At 46.0% G+C, this 25445-nt stretch overlaps 1 protein-coding gene and 1 non-coding gene across 3 annotated transcripts in view; both read left to right on the plus strand.

Annotated features, from left to right (window-relative positions):
- The first annotated feature begins 811 nt into the window (after positions 1–811).
- Positions 812–25445, plus strand: part of COL17A1 (collagen type XVII alpha 1 chain) — a 50698-nt gene continuing 26064 nt past the window's right edge. The window contains exons 1-16 of one of the 2 annotated variants that reach the window (XM_074373680.1): positions 812–1013; positions 5892–5954; positions 7704–7748; positions 8777–8881; positions 9894–10025; positions 13524–13571; positions 14498–14533; positions 15615–15662; positions 17046–17189; positions 18416–18574; positions 19182–19253; positions 20591–20662; positions 21444–21512; positions 22702–22863; positions 23250–23330; positions 24855–24899. In XM_074373680.1, coding sequence (XP_074229781.1) covers positions 5903–5954; positions 7704–7748; positions 8777–8881; positions 9894–10025; positions 13524–13571; positions 14498–14533; positions 15615–15662; positions 17046–17189; positions 18416–18574; positions 19182–19253; positions 20591–20662; positions 21444–21512; positions 22702–22863; positions 23250–23330; positions 24855–24899 — 1270 coding nt within the window. In that variant the 5' untranslated portion in view covers positions 812–1013; positions 5892–5902. The remainder of the gene's footprint in view (positions 1014–5891; positions 5955–7703; positions 7749–8776; positions 8882–9893; positions 10026–13523; positions 13572–14497; positions 14534–15614; positions 15663–17045; positions 17190–18415; positions 18575–19181; positions 19254–20590; positions 20663–21443; positions 21513–22701; positions 22864–23249; positions 23331–24854; positions 24900–25445) is intronic. The other variant, XM_074373679.1, reaches the window with a different exon arrangement.
- LOC123613158 (U6 spliceosomal RNA) lies at positions 24151–24257 on the plus strand. The gene has a single exon (XR_006720509.1). It is a non-coding gene; the product is annotated as a U6 spliceosomal RNA (small nuclear RNA).

Below are 25445 nucleotides of genomic sequence, written 5' to 3' on the forward strand. Positions count from 1 at the left end.
GATTCATGAGCACTGTCTAGATTGGTGCAAATTAGTGCTTAGAAAAGTCTAATGGCCCCATGGAACGTACATGGTGTTATAGGGCCTCTGGGAGTCCACACATGTCTTTGTTGTGTGGAGACTCTATGGGTGCTAATTTGAGAGGCAAGAAGGTCCTTAACCCTCCCCCCAGCAATATCTCTCTCCATTATTAGGTGGCTAAATGCCTAAAATTACTCACATCACTCTTTGGAATCAGCATTACTATACCTGGTTACCTCTTTTAAAAAATGAACCCCCCAATTTGCTCCACAATTTCAGTCATTAACACCTTACTCTGAATTAGTTCACCCACTGTTTCCTCCAGGCAGGCTTGACCTGGGTGGGGTCAGAATGGGAGAAAGAGGGAAAAGGTATATATAGGGGAAACAGGTCTTGAATATAAATCCTGTCAACATCACTGTTTTTATAGGGTTTGGGCTTGGACCTTGACCACAGGCCCCCCATATGGCTGGCTAAACCATGAGTCATGCACATCGGGATTTTGACTTATTCTCATGCCAGCAAGTGAGGGGAATACCAAATTGTGACAGTTCTCTGGCATAGAAGGTAAGGAGAAGTAACAAAATGTTATATTTCCTTTATGCTGAACCTTTGTTCTCTTTTCCCCATGGCCCATAAATGGTTAACCTACTTAAACTGGAGAAACTTTCTGCCTCCTGCAAAGTTTGATTCCTGGAGGCAGATTTTTTTTTTTAATCCAGCAAGTGTCAGGTAATTGGAAGGGTGGAGTCAAGCTGTAAACCCTGACACACCTTTGTCAGGACTTGTTGGGAAGCAAAGAACTGAAAGAAACAAGAGGGAGAGAAGAAGTGAACATTTTTGAAAGATCACTCAGCCCTAACACACCTTGGCTGGGTCTGGATAAAAAAAAGTGGAAACGGCAAACGTCTAGAAGAAAGGATCAGAGGAAGAAAGAGAGAGGGGGTATTTATTCAAAGCTGTTTCCAGTTCCCTTCAACATCTCAAACTAAGTAAGTAACAGGAGGAATTTTACCTTTTTCTCTTTTTATGAGATTTTAATTTGAAGTTTGCCTCTGAGAACTTAAATGTTTGTGAGAGAATATAAGATGATGTTGTTTGGTTTCCAGTGTTCTGGTTGAAGTCATTAATTGATCAGAAATTATTTCTTTGGCTTATGTGTTCTGCTTAGGGTAGATTTTTTAAAGGAATGAGAAAGTTTTATCAGTGGAAAAAAAGAAGGAAAAGGCGTTAAGATAAAGAGGACTCCACTGGCCAGCTTTCTTTCTTTTCTTTTCTTTTTTTTTTTTTTTTTTTGGTATTGTTGTCAGTTTTTTGAAATGACTTGTGTTAAGTTGTTTTATTTAGAATATGTTTATTTAGAATTTATAATTCTTTCTCTCTTAATCTCAGTTTCTCTGTCTCTCCCTACCTCCCTCTCTCTCTTTCTCTTTCCCTCTCTGCCCTTGACAGCAGAGAACAGCTCAGAGGTGAAGTTAAAGTGTAGGTGAGTGGGGGCTTCTAGAAGCAGCCCCTGAGCACTATGAACCAGTGTGCTGCCGGGGCGTCTGTGCAAGGTCTGATTAAGCTCAAGGGGCTGGTGGACATTGCTGTGTATCACACTCTACAATTACTTCCCCTAATCTAAAGTAAACTACTTGAAATCATAAAACTAATCCAGGAACTTCCTGGAGTCAAACTGGGAACCAGAGAAAAAGAAAGAAAATTCTGTCAAACTTTTGCTGGCCAATTTGGACCCCCCCCCCCCAAGAAAAAATCATTTTGGGGTGAGAATTACCAGCTTAGTTATCTCACTGGACTACATTAACTGCTAACTGACAAATTACCACTTTACTTTCTGAAGTGTAGGCAAAGTCTTTGGCACCTCACTTCTTTTGAGAAGCGGTTAGTCTGTAGCCTCATAGTTGGATTTGTTCTGTCCATAAAATGTAATGGGATTTTTTAAAAGAAATTCATTTGGAAAGCAGAATTGTCTCTATCCCCATATGCTCTCTTGTAGAGCTAGGGCACAGATCTAAGTCAGAGCTAAACTGAAACAGATGTCCAGCCCCTGATGGAGCCCTTCCAAGGATCAGAGGGGGCCTGCTTTACTCTCAGCCCCTCTGAAACACCCACACAAATCTGATTAGAATTTACATGGGGACAGTTAAAGCAAGAAGTCCTGCCAAAGGCTTGGATTGAAACTCAGGTTGGTGAAACTGATCCGACCTAAGAACTAACCACATTCAATTATGCCAAGAGAAGCCTGCGTCTGCGTGGTTTGGTTCGTTTGCCATTGTTAGCAGCAATAGGATTGAACTAAACATGGCTGTAAACAAGTGGTATAATCACAAAGCTGGAGCCCAAGCTCCCCACCCCCTACAGTTAGGAAAATCAAGTATGCCAAATGCAGCAAGCTGGCGAGCCCATCACTGGAGGGGCATAGGGACAGAACCTGTGAGACAGTCAACCCTAGGGCGTTGGTGTTCCCGCCTCCCAGACGGCTTAGCCCTCCTGTGTTAACAGATCAATAACTAGTGGGTGGTTTTCTCACACTTTGGTTATTTTATCTTTTGTTTTGTTTTAAAATGTAGAGCATACAGAGATTGGGAAAAACAGGAGCTGAAAAAATACCTGTGATTCTTTAGCAGAATATAGGGACATTTATTCCTAAAATAGAAAATAGAAAAACACTTAGCTTCTCCATTCTCTTTTTTGTGTCAAAGGCCAAGTGCTTCATGAGTTGTTATAATCAAAAGGTCAGTGAGGTGGTTTACTATTGGTATCAGCAGTTTGTCCTTGTTTGTGCGTGGGTTACACACCATCATCATCGAAATAGTTTTGGGTGGATATAAAATCATTTAAATGAAGGGGGAAAGAGAAAAAACAAACCTCATAAAAGTAGAAAAATATTTTGAATTGTGTTTTCTTACATAAGAAAATGACACAGGATCATTTCAAAAAAAAAAAACATTAACTATGAAATACCCATGAAGCAGCCCCTTAGAACTGTGGATGGAGATAAGCATAATTTTGGAATTGAGCACTTGAATGACCTGCTCATCCTTAGCTCTAGTAAAGTGACCCAAACATCCAAGAAGTTTAAAATTCTGCTGCTTGACCATGCTTCCATTAAGTAGTGCTTTCGGAGGAGGGAGTACAGGTGAACGCTGCTGGGAGAGGTAGGCTCGGGCACGTGCCTGGGCATGTAACTTTCCCTTACATTACACTTTTAAAAAGCTATCAGCTTAAATATTTAAAGGGGAAATCCTACAGGAATACTGTGGGCCCCGTGGGATGGTCCACATCCAGGTTTGTGCCTCAGCTCACCACTTTCCATTTAATAACTCACAGAAAGTTCCCTCTTAGCATTGGTTTAAAGGAACCCACCTCCCAGCACATCCCTGCCATTTCAGACTACCAGTCTGAGAAAGAGCTTTGGCAAAGTCAGCAGAACTCCATCCTATGTATTTCAGCCCCAAGAAATCATTCTGTAAGGCCACAGCCATTTAGGGGCTCCAGGTTGAGAAAGAAACAAGAACCCATCTACCTGCACCCACCTAGGGCTCCTTCTAACCCAGAGCACCTGCCAGTGAGGAGCCCCCAGGCCTTGGAGAGGGCATCTGATTTCTTAGCAAGCTGCCTCCGCATGCCTTCTGAATGTTAGGGAACCCTTGGCTTTTTGCTGTAGATCTTGAGGCTTCATCACTGGGACTTAAGAAAAAGATGGAAATGCCTGGAAATGTCTGTTATTTTTCTGGATACAGAAAGAACAAGAAACCACTTGCCAGGTTTGCCGCCTAGACGCTGAGGCTGTACCAAACGAAGCTATCATCTGTCTGCCTTGATGGCTGCAAGTGGAATTAACCCAGCCAATCCCAAGTTTATAGCTGCCAGCAGCAACTTTCATTAAAGGATCAAAATGAGCAATAAGTTGTGGGAAGTAAATATTTCCGGGGATTTTTATAAACAGTTCCTTTCAGGATAACAATTCAGGTGTCATCCTAGGTGGCTCCCCACTGGCAGCCAGGTGCATTTGAACATTGAATCTCCACTAATGAACTTAAAAACAAAAAAACAAACAAACAAAAAAATGCAGAGAGGGGCTTCAGAGGTACCAAAGGCTATTAATGCTCAAACAAAGGATTTCAAAGATTTCAAAGAGGGTGTCAGGCTGTACATAGGCTGGCATGACATAAGTCATACAGGTAATAGGTGGAATGCAGACACAGTCACGGGCCAGGTTTGCCGTTCTAATGAGGCTGGACTCCATTGTTGAATTCTTTATGGAGCGTGTCCATTCTCTTTGGCTCTGGGAAACATACCTGCAAAGACCTTCTGTGTCTTCTCAGATCCAGCCAGGAATTTTTCCATGATGCCTCATTCCTTGCCTAGAGCTGCATTTAAGAAACTCTGATGAGCAAGAAGCTGGCACATTTGACTAGGCCCTGGAGCTATCTTGTTGGATTTCACCTGGTAGTTGACCAGCTGGTCTCATGTGGTCTTGGTTTTCAGCAGGAATATCACCCAGGGCTGCATTAGGACTTTGGTGGGCCCTAGACACGTTTGCCTTTGTGGATGCCCTTCCTTCATTAAAACATTTTTTTAAAATTTTATTTTATAACTTCATTGAAAGACTATAATCCAGGTTGGGTTGTGTTCACTTTTCCTTCTGATTTAAAAAAAAAACTTAAAATACTTTTGTAGCCCCTTAAAAATAAAATGGGACTAGGCACTCTGCCCATTGTACCTAACAGATAAGTAGACCCTAAAGCCACCAGGCAGGAGAAAAAGACAGAAAGGAGAGTTCTTCCAGAAAGGGGTGCCCTGGGCAGATGTGGCTTGCCCCAGAATTTTAGAATCCAGTTTAAACTGCATCCAAAGAGAAACTAGGAGGAAGGGAAGGTTGAGGGGCTGGGAGAAGAGAGCCATGGGGAAAGCCAGATTTCAAGTCCTTGCAGAGCCTGAGACAGGGAACTACAGCCAAAAGCACCCAGTTGGGACAGGGATCCTTGCTGTGGTGTCCTGTGTGTTTAAAGCCTACAGGCCCTCCCCAGCACAGCCCCACCCCTTGTGTCAGCCTTGCCTCATTCTGTCCACACTTCGGGACACAGTGGACAGGATCGCAATGACTTTCCTGTCCAGAGCAGAGTAAGAGTGAAGGGAGAACATAGGTGACATGTGCAAATAGGTATTTTCCTACATATTTCAATAGATTTTACACTGATTTTCTTCATATATTTTTCTAGCTATGTCTGCAAGTAAGGATAGTGGGGCTTGCTTGTTATGAAGAGAAAGTTTCCCATTGTAAAAAGTGTCAAGTTCCACACAAACAGAACCATTACCATGATTTTTATCATGATTTCAATCCATCAACCATCATTCTCACATCTGAACTCTAAATGATGAAGCACTAATGTCTTATATTCACAGAGCCCCATACAGAACACTGAACATTATGGGATACATCAAAATGAATTAGTTGAAAGTGCTGAGTGCTTTGACAGATATCCTTCAATTATGTGTTACTTCAGCAAAGAATGGAGGTTTTATAGTCAAGGGTCAAGGCACCAGATCTTCTATGTAAGACTTTTCATGTTCAGTAGGGGGCAGCCTGATCAGTTAGATCCTGGGGGGTGGGTGGGGGGAAAGGGGAAGATCCCAAGATCCCAGTATAAAGGAATAGAATCCAAGGTGGAACTATTATAGTACTCCCTTATCTGATACAAGAACTGGGAATGACTTCTGTTAAAAAAAAATGCACAGGAAAGAATTACACCTTGAATTCTAAGAATCAAGTTTTGGCTCTCAGCTTGAATAGTAGGGACCTATACTTATGAGAAGTGATGGTAATAGTCATGGCTAGTCACGATTTCTGGCTTTTTCCGTAGGTGGCTATGGTATGGATGTAACCAAGAAAAACAAACGAGATGGCACTGAAGTCACTGAAAGAAGTAAGAACGTGATATATATGTCATTATAAAAGTAATAAAAAATTTGGAAAGAGTAAATAATTTATTCCTAATTCCACCACAACCACTGTATCTTTTTTTTTTCCTGTTTCTTATGTTTTTGTTTTTAGTTTTTTTCTTGGATTTTTTTTTTGTGCTTATTTTTCACTGTATCATTTTAAATGTATTCCTAAATAGACTTTATTTCCTCCTATGAGATGCCTTTTGTTGATTTTAATGCTAACACACTTATAATCAAAATGTGTTCTTTTTCTGCAAAGATGAAAATAGCTATTTTGATGTGTAGTTTTTTAAACCAACATTTTTAATGGTTTCATAATATTCTGTTGAATGAATTTGCCGTAGTTTATTTAACCATGTCCTTATTTAGGGATACAGGGAAACAGAAGTCCAAAAGAATAATATCTCCATTATTGCAGGGACAAAATTGGAATCACAGTTGTGTCACAGTTGTAATCTACACTGAAAATTGAAAACAGACACATTTCTTTTGTGAAACTGCCCAAATGATAAATTCAAAGACATTTAAACTGTCCCCTTAGCAGTTCTAACTCATTCACTTATCCTGTGACTTTCATATATCTCCAATAAAAAAAATCTCTGGCTCCACAGACTTGGAACTTTAGGTTAAGAAATAATTTATTTTTATGTGTCACAGAATCCCAGAGGTCCACACAATGAGAAGTTTAGTGAAAGCTCAAGGACTGTTATTCAAATCAAGCCGCCATTTTAGTCTGAAAAACCATTTCCTTTTATGCATGGAATGCGGCTTCTGCTGCATTCGTAACCCCAGTTCCTGCTAGGACAACCAAACGCACAGGAAAATGCAGGGTGAAGAAGGCAAGGGCGAGGGATGGGGGCAGTGAGACTGGTGTGGGATGGAGCCGTGGCCAGCAGCACAAAGTGATTCTGCACCATCTTCTTGCATCCTTCTCTCCTTTTACCAACCATATGCACATGCACAGCACACATATGCACACACGTGTGCACAAGAAGTATACTTTGAAAGACCAGCGACCTCAGCTAGGTAGATGTTACTTTATGTTCAACCCAGAGGGAGGTAGTGGTGATGGTCACAGTCGGAGCACAAAATTGGCCTGGTTATGGTTTGGGGAATCTACCTACCTTCCCACGCTGCTGTGCAGGAGAGAGTGATTCAGGAAGGCAAGAGGTCTTTCTTCTAACTGGAAGCTTTTATGAACTCTATAGACTAACCATCACTTGGAGTCTAGAGAAACTCAATTTAGTTTGGGGGAGGGGTGGGGCAAAGGGACTGGTTCTTCAAATCTGTCTTGGATGTTCATCTATCCATGAACCAAATGTGACTTACCCACCCCCTTCTTTCCTTCACCTCCTCACACTCAAGGGTGACCCTGAAGATTTCAGAATGAATTATGATGTCCTTGAGACATCCACAAATTCATAAAGTTCAAGGTAATTATCTATATAATAGTGAAATCAGCCAGGATGATGCTTTGGCCCCAGCTGGAGTGGGTGACACTTTAGAAGGGAGAGTACAGAGAAAGAGAGTGAATTTGAGGGCCTGGTCCTCCTTCAAAGGCAAACCCAGGCCTGGACTAGATCTCATTGTTATATAAGAGACATTAATGCCAAGACAACTCACTTTTCAAATCAGTAGGTAACTAACTGCTTTTGGTTCCAAATCCCTTCGGTATTTCAAGGATCTCAGTGCGTTACTTAAGATCTCATCCTTTCTTTGTCTTTTTCTAGTTATCACGGAAACAGTAACTACAAGACTTACGTCCTTACCACCAAGTAAGTGACTGACTAGAGAGCTTGCTCTCAGTGAGGCCCATGTGAAGGGCTCCACATGTAACCTTTTCCCTGGTAGCTCACTCTCTAGTTGAGCAAATCCAAAATATCTGAAATCTTTTGTTTAACAACTGTGTTGACATTTATATACCACAGAATCCACCAGTTTGAAGTGTATAATTCAGTAGTTGTTGATGTACTTACAGAGTTGTGCAGCCTCTTTGCAACAATCTAATTTTAGAACATTTCCATGATTAAAAAAATAAAACCCTCCATGGCCATTAGCAGTCACTCCTCATTCTCCCTCCCCTCTCCCCAGCCCCTGAAAACCACAAATCTACTTTCTGTCTCTATAGATTGGCCTGATCTGGACACTAAAATACCAGAAATCTTATTCAGCCTGAGCACGGGGTGGGAGGAGGGAACCACAGTCAGGCTTCTGTTGGAATCCACTTTTTTCTCAGGAGGTCCTTAGGGCTAGTGGATTTTTTCATGGAGATCTGAGCCCTCCCACTAGCCCTGCACCCCAGGAAGCCTGGCTTAGTGCAGGGAGTGGGGAGACCCCACCCAGCAGCCCACGAGGTTGGAGCAGGGTGTACTACCAGGTGGAACACCAGCAGCACAGAGCTGTCCCTGATCTCAGTGACACGTCCAGTGGTTGCCATGTCTGGGGCCCTGACCAGACATGAGGGAAAAAAAGCAAGCCCAGCCCAGGCCCTGGCCTCAAGGAGCTTTTTATCTCTCACTGACTTTTCTAATATTTGTTTTCCTAATCAGCAACTTGCTATGCTTCACCCAGAAGACTTACTTTTCAAATCAGATAGAATATTTGTTCTTGACTTTTGTATCAAAAACAAACAAAACAAGAGCATGGCAGCCTGTACTGTGCTGTGCAGGTCTCGAGGGGAAGGGACCCCAAACCAAGAGGGCTGTGGGTGAGAAGCCAGGGAAGGCTTCTGAGGGGCAGGGAATGAGGAAACCCTCTGCACCGACTCTAACTGTACATTGCCACCTGCTCCTTGTTTCTGCAGAAGGGGGGACCAGCAATGGCTATGCTAAAACAGGCTCTCTTGGTGGAGGGAGCCGGCTGGAGAAACAGAGCCTGATGCACGGCAGCAGCGGCTGCATCAGCTCAGGTCAGTGCCACCTGGTGGGAGGGGCTGGGGGAAGAGCAGGTGGACAAGGGGAGAGGGACCTGCATGGAGAGGGACCATTACAACTGTCGGTCACCCATTCCAAACCCCCCAAAGAGCTATGTAAAGGACACACAACCCATTGAAGTTAAGACTTTTCAGTGATCACATTTGAAGCCTACTTAATTAAAATGGGATCAATTTTCATAATGTTCCTCAATATAAATTATAATAATAAAGAAGTCTTCTTGGGGAGGTGACTCCTTTCCAACTGAATTACTTCCTTTAAGCCATCTCTTTTAAAGTCTGAGGGCTTACAACTTGAATTAACAACAACAAAAGAAACAACGATTGGGTTACTGTGCTAAGGAAACCTAGTGACATACGATCCCACATGTGCAACTTTCCAGTGGGCAGGCATCCAACACAGGCCCAGTTGTTCCTAGTGAAACATTCTTTCACGGTAGCTTTCAAGCTGAAACAAAATAAAACAAAGCAGGAAAAAGACACACACAGACACACACACACGCACACACATGCACACACACACACAACCTGTGAAGCCATTTTAAAAGCCTTGGAGTGACACTAAAGAAAGACCCAAGACATACAAACAGCTGGGCTGACCAAGAGGAGCACCTGCCTTACCTGTCGAGGAACATGTCCACATCGGGTTACATTCTAGTCCCTGGCAGTGCTCTACAATTACGTGCCAGGACCTCAAGAAAAATCCTGTGTCTCAGTGTCCATGTGCTTTGACCATGGACATAAAGGACCTCCCTGCCTTCCAGTGGTCAGCTGGGGAGGGGCAGTAGCACTAATTCCACCCCCCATTTCTGAGTGGCCGTGGGGATGCTGTGGTGGACCCTTTCGGTCATGGAGATCATCTCCTGAAGTCCTCTGGCCCCTCCTCAGGGCCCTCTTTTATTACGGGCAGCCTGCATGTACATAGTTAGTATAACTGGAGGTCAGTCTGCTGCGGTGCTGTGATGTTTTACGCCTTCCCCCCTTGTAGGTGGAAGCACACGAGGCAATGCCTCCACGTCTAGTTACAGGAGGGCTCCTTCACCTGCCTCCACTCTGCCCAACTCACCAGGCTCAACCTTTGAGAGGAAGACTCACATCACCCGCCATGGAACATACGAAGGTACTGGTCCCAGAGACTTTAAGAGAGAACTACTCTCTCCCCCAAGTACCTTCTCTTGTTCTTTGAAGATGGAAGCATCAGCCACCTGTCTTCACCTGTGTCTGCCCTCTCTCCTTGCTCTCCATTCTGCCTTCATTTCTTTTATGGACTCTTGTTACTTGGAGATTTTGTTGATTTATCTACCCCTCATTCATCCATTCATCCATTTAGTCACTTTTTAACTGATATTTCAAATATCTACCATGTGTTTAACACTGTGGGATGCTTTGATGGATGCTTAAATGAACCATACCTGGATCTTGTCTTCAAGAAGCTTTGAGTCAAACAGACAAGATGACAGATAAAAGACTATAATGCAAAGTAGAAGGGGATTATCTTTTCTAGATGGGTCTTAAGTGAAGATTCTACATAGGAGGTGACATCTGAGCTGGGCCTTCGTAATGTGTAAGACTTCATACCTGGGGGAGAGATGAGGTGCTCCGGGCTGCGGGAGCCTGTCTCCAGACAGACAGGAGAGTCCAGGGCCCAGCTAGCAGCAGTGGTACTTATGTGAAGAGAGATGGAGAGACTCAGATTTGCTGCTAGGCCAAGCTGTTTGGGCTTTGTTCTGCACACAGTGAGGAGCCACAGAGATTTTGAGCAAAAGGGTCGATCCTATCTGAGATCCAGGACTAGAACTCTGGATGCCACATGCAGGAAGAATAGGGAAGGGGTGGAACACAGTGACAAGTTAAAAGGTGATCAATAGTCCAGGAAGGGGAAACCTTGTCTGAGACTAGGGTGGCAGCAGTGGGAGCGGACAGGAGGAGCCGGAGGTGAAAGGTGTGGCACGGCTGGAACTGACAGGTTTGACAATGGATCCGATGCTGGGGGAAAGGGAGGAAAAGGAGTCAGTGATTCAACTGGGATTTTTAAACACTGGTGGTTGGGTTCATGGTGGTACCAACAACTGAAACAGGGAGGTCTCCCCAAGGATGGGTTCAGTCATTTCATCCTGAAGTACAGCTGCTGGCATGGCTGTCAGGTGGGGATACCAAGCAGGCAATGGGACACATAGGACCTGAGCTCAGGGAAGAAGTCCCTGAAGCTCCCTGGCAAGATACCCAGTTTGGAGTCATTCACAAAGAGATGCTAGTAGACTCTAGAAAACTGAAGGAGTTGGTCAAGGAAGAGAGTTTTTTTTTTTTTTTAACATTTTTTATTGATTTATAATCATTTTACAATGTTGTGTCAAATTCCAGTGTTCAGCACAATTTTTCAGTTATTCATGGACATATACACACTCATTGTCACATTTTTTTCTCTGTGAGTTATCATAACATTTTGTGTATATTTCCCTGTGCTATACAGTGTAGTCTATTCTACAATTTTGAAATCCCAGTCTATCCCTTCCCACCCTCTACCCCCCTGGTAACCACAAGTCTGTATTCTCTGTCTGTGAGTCTATTTCTGTCCTTTATTTATGCTTTGTTTTTGTTTGTTTGTTTGTTTTTGTTTTTGTTTTTGTTTTTTAGATTCCACATATGAGCGATCTCATATGGTATTTTTCTTTCTCTTTCTGGCTTACTTCACTTAGAATGACATTCTCCAGGAGCATCCATGTTGCTGCAAATGGCATTATGTTGTCAGTTTTTATGGCTGAGTAGTATTCCATTGTATAAATATACCACTTCTTCTTTATCCAGTCACCTGTTGATGGACATTTAGGCTGTTTCCATGTTTTGGCTATTGTAAATAGTGCTGCTATGAACATTGGGGTGCAGGTGTCATCCTGAAGTAGATTTCCTTCTGGATACAAGCCCAGGAGTGGGATTCCTGGGTCATATGGTAAGTCTATTCCTAGTCTTTTGAGGAATCTCCACACTGTTTTCCATAGTGGCTGCACCAAACTGCATTCCCACCAGCAGTGTAGGAGGGTTCCCCTTTCTCCACAGCCTCTCCAGCATTTGTCATTTGTGGATTTTTGAATGACGGCCATTCTGACTGGTATGAGGTGATACCTCATTGTAGTTTTGATTTGCATTTCTCTGATAATTAGTGATACTGAGCATTTTTTCATGTGCTTTTTGATCATTTGTATGTCTTCCTTGGAGAATTGCTTGTTTAGGTCTTCTGCCCATTTTTGGATTGGGTTGTTTATTTTTTTCTTATTGAGTTGCATGAGCTGCTTATATATTCTGGAGATCAAGCCTTTGTGGGTTTCACTTGCAAAAATTTTCTCCCATTCCGTAGGTTTTCTCCTTGTTTAATTTCTGGTTTCCTTTGCTGTGCAGAAGCTTGTAAGTTTCATTAGGTCCCATTTGTTTGTTCTTGCTTTTATTTCTTCTAGGAGAAAATTTTTTAAATGTATGTCAGATAATGTTTTGCCTATGTTTTCCTCTAGGAGGTTTATTATATCTTGTCTTATGTTTAAGTCTTTAATCCATTTTGAGTTGATTTTTGTATATGGTGTAAGGGAGTGTTCTAGCTTCATTGTTTTACATGCTGCTGTCCAGTTTTCCCAACACCATTTGCTGAAGAGACTGTCTTTATTCCAATGTATATTCTTGCCTCCTTTGTCAAAGATGAGTTGACCTAAAGTTTGTGGGTTCATTTCTGGGCTCTCTATTCTGTTCCATTGGTCTATATGTCTGTTTTGGTACCAATACCATGCTGTCTTGATGACTGGAAGAGAGTTTTAAAGCAGGAGAGAGCATAGAAAGATAAAGTTGGGGGAAGATGGAGAAAGGAGAGGAGAGGAGAGGGAAGAGTCTTTGGGGGTGCATGGGGAGACTGGGAGCCATTGAAGTCGAGAGCAAGAAAGTGCTCAGGATCAAGAAGGAGGAGGTTAGAGGAAGACATTTGGGTTCTGCTCCTAAGGTTACTGAAGTTCCGGGTGATCTGCAGAAGCAGTTTTAGTGGAAAACAGACAAGCCAGGTGGCTCATGGGCCTAATAGTGAGTGGAGATGGATACCAGTGATGGAGAAGCAGGATTAGGGGATGGGCACCTCAGTGAATAACTTAGCCCCAGGGCTGCAGAGGGTAAAGGGAATCCCAGATTCAGGCCAGGTGAATTGGGTCATTGCAGTGCTTTCTGCTGCTCAGTCTGCATGTGGCCTGGTCCCTTCACTTGACAGGGTCCACATTCAGGACGGGCTTCACAAGGCCAGAGACACCCTGGTGCTAACAGCATGTTGATTTGATCAGAGGCAGGTAACCGGCAGCAGCACCACATAGGGTAAACGTGGTCGAGGAAGTGAAAACTAAAAGAAGCCTCCTGTTTTCTTTTGCTCAAACCCTGCCCTTCTGAAGTAGCTCAGTGACCAGAGGGAAGTGCCACAAGCACGTCCAGAGGGCAGGTCATGTTTAAATCAGGAGCCCACTGGAGAACACCTCTCAGCCTCCTGAGCACCCCGACTGCAGAGGCTCAGAGGGGAGTGACCCGGCTCCACCTACTCTCTCGGAGGCCGTGTGGGCTTAAGTGGCCATTTGTACTAAGTGTTTTGTCCTCTCTCCAGGGAGCTCCAGCGGCAACTCTTCCCCAGAGTACCCTCGTAAGGAATTCGGTATGTCCTTTCCTTATTTTCTGAAGAAATGGTCAAGTGTGCTGGTGGGGATGGAGGCAGAACATTGTGAATTAACGTCATGAGTTAAGTGGATTCTTCTAAGGGAGTCTGGACTCTGCTGACCTGTTTCCCTTGCTCTTTATCCTGAAGCATCTCAAGGGGACTGTCAGCCACATTCGCTTGCTGTCATAAGTCTTTGCTCGTGAAATGGCAAGCTAGTCATACAAAGCTGAGGCTTGAAAAGATAAGCACTAAGGCCATACAACAATCATAGGGTTTTTCCTTCCACAGGACACACAGAGATCTCCCAGCAAAAAGGAGCAGGGCTTAAAACACACCAGTGCCAAACATCCCTGCACCTCCAGCACAGCTGGCTTCACAGGGGCACATGTTATACTAAGGGACACCCTAGGCTATATCTTCACGTGACCTTCCGTCTTTGGTCCATGTTCTTGGATTCTCTCTGTGCATATGAACTGATGATCATTGATTGTACAGTGATTATAATTTCATTTATTTATTTGTTTACAGCTGGAAAGCCAAGGCAGTCTCATATAAAAGACTAGAGGAAAGACCTGGCAGTTGTTTGATACATTTGACCAGCAGGGTCAGCCAGTCCAAATGGATCGTGCTCCCAAATGCAAATGATTGCCTTAGTTAAAACACTCTAAGTGTGAGCCAACCTAACATTCATTTTGCTAACTTAACACCATAAATGCACTAGAGTCTGCAAAATTCTCTCTGCCCTTTGGCTCTGTGGTCACCACTTACTAAGGATCCACTGTACCTGAAGGCTCCTATATGGCTATAAACGCACTGTGAAAACAGCCTCCTCCCCCAACCCAAGTAGATCCACGTCGACATCTCTAGCATGCCACCTCTTATATATGCCTAAGTTGCCGAAGTTACTTTTCCCTGTTTTTCAGCATCTCCTTCAACCAGAGGACGGAGCCAGACACGAGGTGAGCCCTGCTGCTGGGTTCAGTTTAGCTCCTTCAGTATTTTCTGAACATCTATCATGTGTCCAGCCATGAGCCAGGAAGTGTGAGGGAGTAAAGAATGAATAAGGCATGGTTTCTGCCCTCAAGGAGCTTGCAGCATCTGGGGGTCTTCTGCTGGCTCCATTGGAATGGGAAGGGTAGATTTTGACAGGGTCTAGCAAGCATGTGGAGCAGTTTGTTCTGCTGTGGATGGTCTGAAGATGCTGGCACCACATCTGGTTTCACATCTAGTCTCCTGGGTGACTTTAACAAGATGTGCTGTCATTGGCTTTATGCAGCAAAAATGAGCACAAGCCCATCTTTTTCTAGTTGTTCCCAGGGATGGAGGACAGCTTGAGAGTTTTGCACTCTCCACAACTTCCAATGGATAAGGCCCTAGAAGGGAATGTGGTCCTGGAGAAAGCTGTCCAAATGATTGCCTTGTTATATCTGTTGATGCTGGGGAGGGGCGCATCAGAGCTGTGCTGAAGGCAGAATTCTTCTCAGGCTCCGGGAGTTCTCAGTGACCAGTCTAGACTTCCCAGGGGCCTCGTCGCATCACTCACTCCAAAGTTAGGCATGTACCAACCACTACAACTATAGGTTGATAGGTGATAGATGCTCATGCTCCACTTGAAGCTAATAATGTTAGACCACCCACTTTCTGCCCTGAAGAGGCAAAAATGGCTAAGCAAACACCATAGGCTTTAGAATCCTCTTGCTATTACCTGAGAAACCCTGGAGGCAGAAGAGCGGCTTGGGGCTAGTGATTGGAAATGGGCTGTAGGAGAGCAGTTGGTCCTTGCTGATTGTGATGGAGCCTCCAGGCCCAGCCTGGGATTTCTGCTCCGGGATACCGGGAGGTGCGCTGGGCAGGTTGAGGTGTAGGGGGAGGACACCTCTCTTGAAACAGCACTTGTTCAGGGTGCACCTAAGTTTTCTGTTCCCAGGACGCAGAGAGCTCAGAGCAGCCCAAAGATATATCAGCCGCTCAGAGCTCAGTGTTGGGCACAGTGATCCTAGCTCCTTCATTCACAGCCTTCCCGGTCTTTTCCCTGTACAGAGAGTGAGATCCGAGTGCGACTGCAGAGTGCATCCCCATCGACCCGATGTAAGTGCTCATGTCCTAGGAAGGATCCAGGACAACTGCTGTGTGTGTGTGTGTGTGTGTGCGTGTGTATGCAATCACTCCGTCATAGAACAGCTCTAAGGGCCTGGGTGACAGGGACCCTGGGCTCAGTGCAGGGGGTGAGGAGCTGAGTAAGTCACAGTCCCTGATGCTCAGTAGTTCACAGACTAATGGGAAGACTGTAAGCCAACCAACCATGCAGGTCAGGGAGCTGAGGGAGGGGGACCAGAGAAGACTTCCCAGGTTAGTGTTGTTTGAAGGGAGACTGAAGGGTGGATCAGGGAGGCTCAGTGAGATAAGTGGGCAGAGACATTGGAGGAACAGACAATGAGACTTTGGAGGAACATTCAGTGAGGCTGAAGGAAAAGGAGCAGGACCCAGTTGGGGTCATTAAGATCAGAGAAGGACCAGAAGCAGAGTGTGAGAATTTGAACATGATCTCGAATGTCAGGAGTTCCCCACTCCGTTGACTGTGTTGGACTCCTGTTATTTGCCACTTTGAAATGAGCCCAAGTGGGCAGGAGCCAAGAGTAGGAGGAGAAAGATCTGGGTCTGGTGGCTCAGGAATCAGACTGGGACTTGCTGGAAGAGCTCAGAGCCTGGGCTATGGGGTCTGTTCCAGGCCGCTGTCCCGCCTGAGTCTCCCCAGGCACTGGGGTGCTGAGCCCAAAGGATGGAGCCCTCAGGGGAGGGAGTGGCTGGGTTGTTCTTAAGCACATGTGGTCTGCAAATCTGTCTCCCCTTATGCATTGCTCTTACACGACGCCTCCTTCCTCTCCTGTTTGCCACCTTGGGGAGCACAAGGTGCTTGCTCCACTGAATCATCTCCCTGCAAAATTTTATCAGCCAGACGGTCTTGAAATTAACTAACAGGAAAGCAGCATAATGTTTAGGAGTTATAGGCCCCAGATTCCTTTTGATACTCTAGAGTATACAAGATCGGGGACCTGAAACCAAGGCATCCCGTGCCGGGGAGGAGACCAGTGTTGAACCATTTGTTTCAAGGAGTCTAGTTCTCTGTCTCCAGTGTAAATGTTCCGCCAATCCAGGATGACAGCATCATCCAGCCACAGAGTCTTCCCGCTGGTGTCTGATGAGGTCTAATTAGGAAATATCTACCGAGGACGTTGACCTCCTCATAGAGACACTGTATTTATGAGGCCATTAATACTACAAAGTGCCAGGTTGAAAAGTGCTATAAATTGACAAAATGCAAAAATGATAAGGCTAACCAAAAGTGTCCCAGCGGGTCCCAGATGCATCCTGCTCCCTAGTATTCGGGATGTGATTTAATGTTCCTCCCACTGCAGTTGGAATCAGGAAGGAATCCTGGGCCTAATGAAAAGTTGGGGGATTCTTTTACAGGGACAGAATTGGATGACGTTAAGCGTTTGCTCAAGGGAAGCCGATCAGCCAGTGTGAGCCCCACCCGGAATTCTTCCAACACACTCCCCATCCCCAAGAAGGGCACGGTGGAGACCAAAGTGGTGACAGCGAGCTCCCAGTCAGGTGAGCCCCACAGCCCCGCACTGCTGCAGAGGGAAGGGAGGCCTCTCAGGAGGTGGCAGAGAGTTTGCAAAGCACTGAGCATTTGCTCTCCCTGCGGCATGAACATGTGGGCTACACCCTTCTGACCCCCACCTGGTCAGCCAGCCCTTGTGCTAGCTGTAGTCTGGCTCTAGATCCTGGATATTCTCTCCCAGGAGATTCTTGACACGTCCTGGGAATGTGTTGGCCAGGTTCCCCAGATGAAGGATGTTGGGGGAAAGTTGCAGTGTTTTCTTTCATCCGTCCAGTGAACATTTATCATATGTCTCCTCTGTGCCAAGTACTGGGGACTGAGGAAAGGCAATGAACGAGGTAGACAGCCACTGCCCTCGTGGAGGTGGGGGCCGCTGGGGGAAGTCAGGTAGGCTGCGTGTGGTTCAGCGCTCGTGTATCAGGTACCTGCAAGTGCAAGGTAGGTTCTGGGGGAGACAGAAAGTTGAATAAGCAAATCCTTGGGGGGAGATGAGGAAAGAAGTCAGTGCTGCTATGGTATGAAGCTTTCCTCTCATCTACTGCTGAAAAAAATAGACCTTGAGGTTGTGATCTTTTGTTTGACAATATAAAACCAAAACCTCAGGGTAGTTTGTCATCCACATGGCTAACTCCCTCTCATATAATAAATAGGCAGAACTGGCTTCAGATGTGAAGAAGTAGAGTGCTCCTGGGTTCTGGTTGGCACATAAGAATGTTTAAGGAGGGATTAACCAGAGAAGGCTGCCCTCTGTGCAGTGCGACCTTGAAACCGAGGGCTTCCCCACCTGCCCTCCATCTGCCTGGAATTCTGTTGTAAGGGAGTCCCTGCTCCATGGCATCTCTGAAGGTGGAGTCAGCAACAGAGAGAGAGTGGGACCGTGGATGGGGACAACACATCAGGAGTGGGGGTTACGGGCACAGAACAGGAAATGAGTGGACCCCAGAGCAAAATTTATCTACTTCAAATTTTACTGAAAGCCAGCAAGAATTTCTTATCCAAGAGATTAGGTTTTCACCAGCTCTGAGACTTCAGACATGAGTGGGATGACCACCTGTCCCAGTTTGTCCCAGACAGAACTGAGGGAGTTCTCAGGACATGGGACCTTCAGGGCTAAAACTAGAAAAGTCCTGGCAGACTGAGCCCACCAGGTTCCCCCAGCACAGAGAGTGGGTTTGTCGCTCACTGGGGTATGTGTGGACACATCTGTTTCCAGTGTCTGGGACCTACGATACCACCATCCTGGATGCCAACCTTCCCTCCCACGTGTGGTCCTCCACATTGCCGGCCGGGTCCTCCATGGGCACCTACCACAACAACATGACGACCCAGAGCTCGTCCCTGCTCAACACCAACGCCTATTCTGCAGGATCAGGTACATGGCTTGCAGAGCACGTCCCCTCCCACCCCTGAACCCTCCACACCTTCCTCCCACAAAGAATGACCCCTCTGGCATTTGCCATCCCCAAGGCTTCCTGAAGGGGCTTTCTGTAGCCAAGCATCCCAAGATTCTTCCACTGAAACTTCAGTTCAGTTCAACCTCTAAGGTGTTTCCTCTCGGGGTCCCTCATAGAAAGAACTATATGGCACGGGGTATCTGAAAAAATGTAATGGGAAAGAACCCAAAAATAGATACAAGGAACCTAGTTTCACTCCATGTAGATTAACTGTGTGACTTTAAGAAGTCATTTAACTTCTCTGGGCTTCAGTGCCTTCTCTGTAAAATGGTCACTAGCAAGAGGGGCTTTGGCAAGAATCAATGTCCATTTGAGGCCCCACTAACCTACAACCACCCCTTGGCTCTGACCCAAGACACACCACAGATTAGTGTTTGGGTCTGTGCTGCAAGGCAAGAGCCTCAGTTTCTCCTAAAAACAGAAATGTGATGCAATATAAAAATGCAACCCTGGTATTTCTTCTGGTGCTTTTTTGCCCCTATTCTGTGTGGACATCCTCTCACCAGCCTTCCTCTGCCCCTGCAGTCTTTGGAGTTCCAAATAACATGGCATCCTGCTCCCCTACCCTGCACCCTGGAATCAGCAGCTGCTCCTCAGGTCAGTGTTTGCCAGCTTGAAAAAATTAGGGATGCTCTCACTTGGTAAGGAAAACAGAATGTTTTTTGGAGAAGATGTCCTTTCCTGCCCAAGAGTATGAAGGCTTCTCCACGCACATGGCAACGCAGAAGCGGCAGCCAAGGAGCTGCATTCCAAGGCACAGAGCCCGCCCTCCATGGCAGACCCAGCTCAGGCCCCAAGGGACAGGGGTAAAGGGGAGGGCACCAGAGACCACACCTCAGTGCTTGTTCTGCGCTGGCCCCTTTATTTAATGGGAGAGGTGGAGAGATGGACGTAGAGGGACCAAGTGAGGCATAGCTCAGGACATTTTCAGGGGGGAAGCACTGTTAATTTAGAAAGGCCGTAACTTCAGATCTTTTTATACATATTATAGTTCTTTGGGGGCTCGGATATTGTTACTGCTTAGCTTCCAATGCAAACATATGATCATTTTAAAGAAGTAATTATTCACTCTATTTCTGCAGACATCATAATAGCCTATGTGTAAATAAGCTGTCAGCCTGCATCCTGTGTTAGATGAGTCGGCCTTCTGTCTGTCATATCGTGACTAATAAATACAGTGATGTGGGCCTTCTCTATTTCCTTGGCTGGTCTCTCTGCTTCTGATTTTAACACCTCCAGTTGGCTAGAGTCCCACAAATACAGAAGACCCCAGGTTCAAGCTTTGCGCCTCCTGCCTTGGCTATTCTGCTTTGCAAAGTCCTGCCTCAAGAAGGTGGGCTGATGTTGGATCCATGATCTTGTGCCCCAAGCACTAGACAGGATAGAATCAGAGAAGCTCTTAACTAGTGTGAAATGAGCTTCTGCACGTTGTTAAAAAGCAAGCAAATAAAAACAAATGACCAGCCTTTGAAATCATAATGGGGGTGAGGGGAGTTTTATGTGTTTGAATCAGGAGAAGGAAGGGTCAGGAGGAAAACTAGGGTCCCACCCATTCAGTGCGTCTCAGCCCCCGTTGTGTCTGTCTCTGCAGTTCCCACACTGTGCACCAAGGCACCCCAGGGTGCTGCAGGGAAGGGAACCCCTGGGATATTTTAAAATTTCGAGGCATACAGCAACATCTGTCAGACCCTATGCAAACTACCACTGTTAAGTTCACTAAATGAACTTGGTCACTTTTGCCCCGGGATAGGGAGGTGGGGCAATAAAAAATCATGGTGTCACTAAGAGTGTGGGAACTGACAATGTCTGGGAATCTCTGTCATATGCAAAGGCATTTATCACAACTGTGGTTTGGGGGACCCCGGGGGGGATGCCTTACCTCGAGGGGCCTCATCTATGTACCTGTACTCACCTGTCCTCAATTCCTCACACAGTGTTTGGCATGCAGAACAATCTGGCCCCCAGCTCATCTGCCCTGTCCCATGGCACGGCCACCACCTCCACAGGTCTGCAACTGGGGTTTAGAGGCTAGGAGCTGGGAAATAATGCCTCTTGGCAGCTATAACTCATAATGTCCCTTTTCGACAATGGAATTAGAGGGACCAAAATGTTCTTAAAAATCAATTGACCTTTCCCACCAAAGAAACAACCCTCCACACCCCAACCCAGAGATGCCAGCCTCAATCATTTGCTGACTCAGACATGAATGAAACCACAGGGGAGCCGGGGAGCCTGGGCAGGGCAGCGGTGGGGGGTGTCACCAGTCTATCCCCTTGTCTCACTGCTGTCCTTGACAGCCAACTATAGCTGCAAATCAATTGTCTGGCTGACTCTGATGCATGCCCTGTGCAAACTTGGAGGTGGGGGGCAGAAGCAGTTTGAGCCTCGGTCGGTCTTTGCCCTCACGTGCTTACTGCTTAGTTGGTGTAGAAAGTCTAAAACACGTAAAACGGCTGGGGGATTCTATAAGAGGACGTGAATCAAGCTGTACAGAGCAAGTGTTTGGGCTGTGGAGTTCAGAAGGGAAGGAGATGTGGGAGGGTCTAGGAGGACTTCATGGAGGAGGTGGCCTTTGGAATGGTCCTCTGATAATGAGGATTATACCAAAGAAAGTTTCATTTATACTTGCTGCTGCCCCTGTGGCTAAAGACAGTTGATTCCATTGTTTGTTATTATTCTGCTCATTATTATCATTCATTATTATCTCACCTGGGGAAGCTGCTTCTAAGCTGCATGGAGCTACCCTCCCATGCTGGCCTCGCTCACTCCTTGCTTCATCTCTTGCAGCATATAGTGTGAAGAAAAACATGCCCCAGAGCCCTGCCGTGGTGAGCACCGGGGTGTCCACCTCCAAGGGTGAGTGCTGCTCCAGCTGCTGGGAATGGGCTCGCACCCAGGGAGAATTGCTCCCCAATGACACGTGGCAGGAGGGGACATGGCCCATTGGTGGTCTGAGGTCTGCAAATACGACTCACCCCACGGGCCTCTGGGTTGTTTCCAAGAGTGAGCAGAGATGAAAGTATATGTCCCTCGCCTGATCTTGGCCGTCCTGGGCAAGAGGTAGGAAGCTCCACCCTCCATACCTGCTCAGGGTCAGGCACTCAGAGCCCAGCCCCCACACTTGTTTGAAGCACCTGGCCTGCTCCTGTCACAGGTTATCCGTCGCTAGGGACAGGGCACCCCTAAAAAGCTGTTGCCCACACCCTCCATACTTTCTGTGGGATCTCTGTCGACTTGAGTACATGACATATGGTAGCCTATTTCTTCCATGGCTCTGATCCTGCTATGTTTCTTTCCATTCAACAGTTCATGGGCGAGGGTATAGCTCAGTGGTAGAGTGCTTGTTTAGCATGCAGGAGGTCCTGGGTTTAATTCCCAGTACCTCCATTTAAAAATTTCTTTAATATAAATAAGTAAACCTAATCACCACCCCACCACTACCACCAAAAAGAAAACATTTCAAAAAACATTTACTGAGCACCTGCTTTCTGTGAGACAGTGTTCCGTGTGCCTGGAGTACAGACTAGATTCCTGCCCTCACTGGGCTGACAGTTCCCATGGAGGTGGCAGATAACAAACAAGTAGACAAAGTACACAAGATAATTACAGCAAATGCCACGTGTTTGAAGGACAAACACAGTGAGGTGGTAGAGACATGCATGGGTGTATGTTAGGCTGGGCAGTCAGGAAAAGTGCCCCCAAGACACTAACACCACGGTTAGAAATGAAACCACCCAGTTAACTAAAGAAGGGTCTGCCTGACACAAGGACTTTTGCCCATTCACTGCAGGTCCTGTAACATCCAAGTGGGAGGCAGCCCCCAGGCCAGCCCCCCGTGCTTCTGACATGGACCCAACCTCCTGATGGTCAGGCCCATTCAGGCAGGAGAGGGTGTCTCTGGTCCCCAACATGCTTCTTAGTAACCGCTGTCAGCAAGATAGTCCCACTAATCCTTGTCTTCCTCTCCTTCCTCTTGTGGCCATTTCTTCCCTCTCCTTCTCTCTCTACCTTTTCCTTCCTCCTCACTCACTTCTTTCCTCTCCAGCCAGCACCACAAATGTCCAGAATGATGACTTCTTGAACAAAGACTGTAAATTCCTGATCCTGGAGAAAGACAATGTGCCCGCCAAGAAGGAGATGGAGCTGCTGATCATGACCAAGGACAGCGGGAAGGTCTTTACCGCCTCCCCCGCCAGCGTCACTGCAAGTACGTGGGAGCCCATGAGACTCAGGTTTTGGAAAAAAGACGAAAAGTGTAGGCAAACGTCCTAGCAACGTGGTTTGAGACACTTGAATGATGAAACCAGAGTCATCCCATTCAAATGAAAAATGCCTGCTGAATAGGGTGTCCCAGGGTCTGCCTCGAATGCAGACAAGCCAGGAAAATTCCAGCAAAGAGCTCCCAGAGGGGTTACTGGGCAATGGCAAGTCTCCTAACCACAGGTCCAGACTTGGGGTCGGGGTGGGGACTGACTCCAGGGGTGGCCGCTTCCTACCAGGCTAACCTCTACCTCCACAAGCAGGAAAGAATATGAAGCGGGGGCAGGGGAGTGGGGAGAGAATATCCCGGATTATCAGGAGTTGTGTGCACAGCTTCTTTTTCAGAGGACACCCTGAAAAAGGAAAAGCAAGCTGCCTATACCGCGGACACCCACCTACTGTCAGAAGCTAATGGTAAGAGCAAATCTGATCACTGACCACTTTGACTTCAGCCAATCCATCTGTCACTTGTCTTCTAAGACCTCCCTACTCTAAGCGTGGTCCTGAACCAGCAGCATTGGTAAAATCCTAGAGCGTGTTAAAAATGCAGACTCTGGGGCCCTAGCCCAGACCCACATTTTTATTTTTAATGGGGGTGCCGGAGATTGAACGCAGGCCCTCGTGCACGTGCTCTGCCACTGAGCTATACCCTCCCCCAAGGCTGTATTTTAACAACGTTCCCCCACTGATTAGTGTGTGCTTACTTTGAGGGGGAAGCGATTCCATGGCACATCTAAAGTTCACAGTGGTATTTTTCCCTCACCTTCTCCTCCCATAATTTTCAGAACTAATAGAAAAATGCTTTGCAAAGCACTTGGTAGCTTTATTTTTTTTCTCCCCAAATATCTGGATTCTGTCCTGGATAACCACGTTTCTTCACTGCTCTGGGTCCTGTGAATCTCTCAGAAAAACTGATTTCAGGGAGGTCAGTAAAGGAAGAGATAAGTTAAGTCATAGAGCATCAGCTACAATCCTCTCAAAGCCTGACTCTAAGTCTTCTAAGTTAGCAGTTCCTTATATTTTAGGGTTGGAGGTGGGGCTGTGGAGCCAAAAGACTCTTTTCAGAATCTAATGAAAACTGTAAACAATTTTCCCAGAGAATTCCACACATGCCCACAAACTCAACGTGCAGATGGCATCAGAGACTCATGATGAGCCCTCTTCCAAGCCCGTCCCTGCCTTTCTGTTCCATCCACTCCAAGTTAGGAACCTGTGTTCAAGGTCCCTTAACCAACTGCTCGCCTCAGCAGCACATACACTAAAATTGAAACAATACGGAGAAGATGAGCATGGCCCCTGCACAAGGACGACACGCAAATTCGTGAAACGTTCCATATTTTTGTAGATACTATACTGACAGGTATATATAAAATAGATAAACAAGTTTATACTGTATAGCACAGAGAAATATATTCAAGATCTTATAGTAGCTCATGGTGAAAAAGAATGTGAAAATGAATATATGTATATTTATGTATGACTGAAAAATTGTTATGTACACCAGAAATTGACACAACATTGTAAGCTGATATAACTCAATAGAAAAAAAAAAAAGAGAGAGAGAGAGAGTACAAAGTCCCTTAATCAAGAAATCAAGACTGATTTCTCACCAGCACATTTATTGTTTGAAAGCCATGGTCACCCTTAACATGGTCCTCTAAAGATGTCTTGGGCTTTCAAGGTTTAAGGTCACAAGAAGGTTATGACACTGTGCTTTTTCCCACTGTAAATTGTTTGCCAAGCCATGTCTTCTTCAATGAATTTATTGCAAATATGAGATCAGCAAGGACTGAGTTAATGGACATTCCTGTACGTGGCTGTTCTGCAGGGTGCCTGGGAGTCATATCTATTTCAGGCCTTGCCCCAAATCAATGCACAGGCTATCCTGTGGGTTCTTGCAGTTTAAAAGCTCAGGTCAAACCCATGTTTGTCTTTCAGGAGAATTGAAGACTGTGTCTGCAAAGGGCAAGGCTGCCTCTGCAGGTGGGTGAGAACAGCAGGTCCTTCAGTGATGGATGCTGAAGGGGCTGGTTATGATGAACAGAACAGACAACGGCCCCTTAGCCTGGAGCCAGGGCACACATGAGCCACCAAGCTCTAAAGAGTTTTCCCTAAGGTTCAAAGAGGGCTGCTGGAGGGGCCAGATGGGGTCTGTGAGCTGGAGCAGGGCTGCAAAAGGATCTTAGCTTAGGTGATGTCGCTCACAGGCCCCACTGCTCCTGCTGGGCACCCACTGTCTGCCCTTAGGTCCAGGGTCTGCCAACACAGCAGGAGCAACACAGCAGGGCTCCTGTTGTGTCTTACAGAACCCCCCCCCCAACATGGGCTTCAAGGTGACACTAAGACCACGCACACCTCCAGCCCTTCACACTTTCCTCACTTGCCCCACAGTCTCCTGAAAGAAGCAGATCAAGGGGTATCAGCCCACTTTAGATACTAAAAGCTAAAAACATTTCTACTGGAAAAAAAGAAAAAGGAAAAGAAAATCTTCCTGGCTGCCCTTTAAGTGCTGAGGGTAGTTCTAGGTGC

The sequence above is a fragment of the Camelus bactrianus genome, chromosome 11 (assembly GCF_048773025.1).
Source record: "Camelus bactrianus isolate YW-2024 breed Bactrian camel chromosome 11, ASM4877302v1, whole genome shotgun sequence".
Lineage (NCBI taxonomy): Eukaryota > Metazoa > Chordata > Mammalia > Artiodactyla > Camelidae > Camelus > Camelus bactrianus.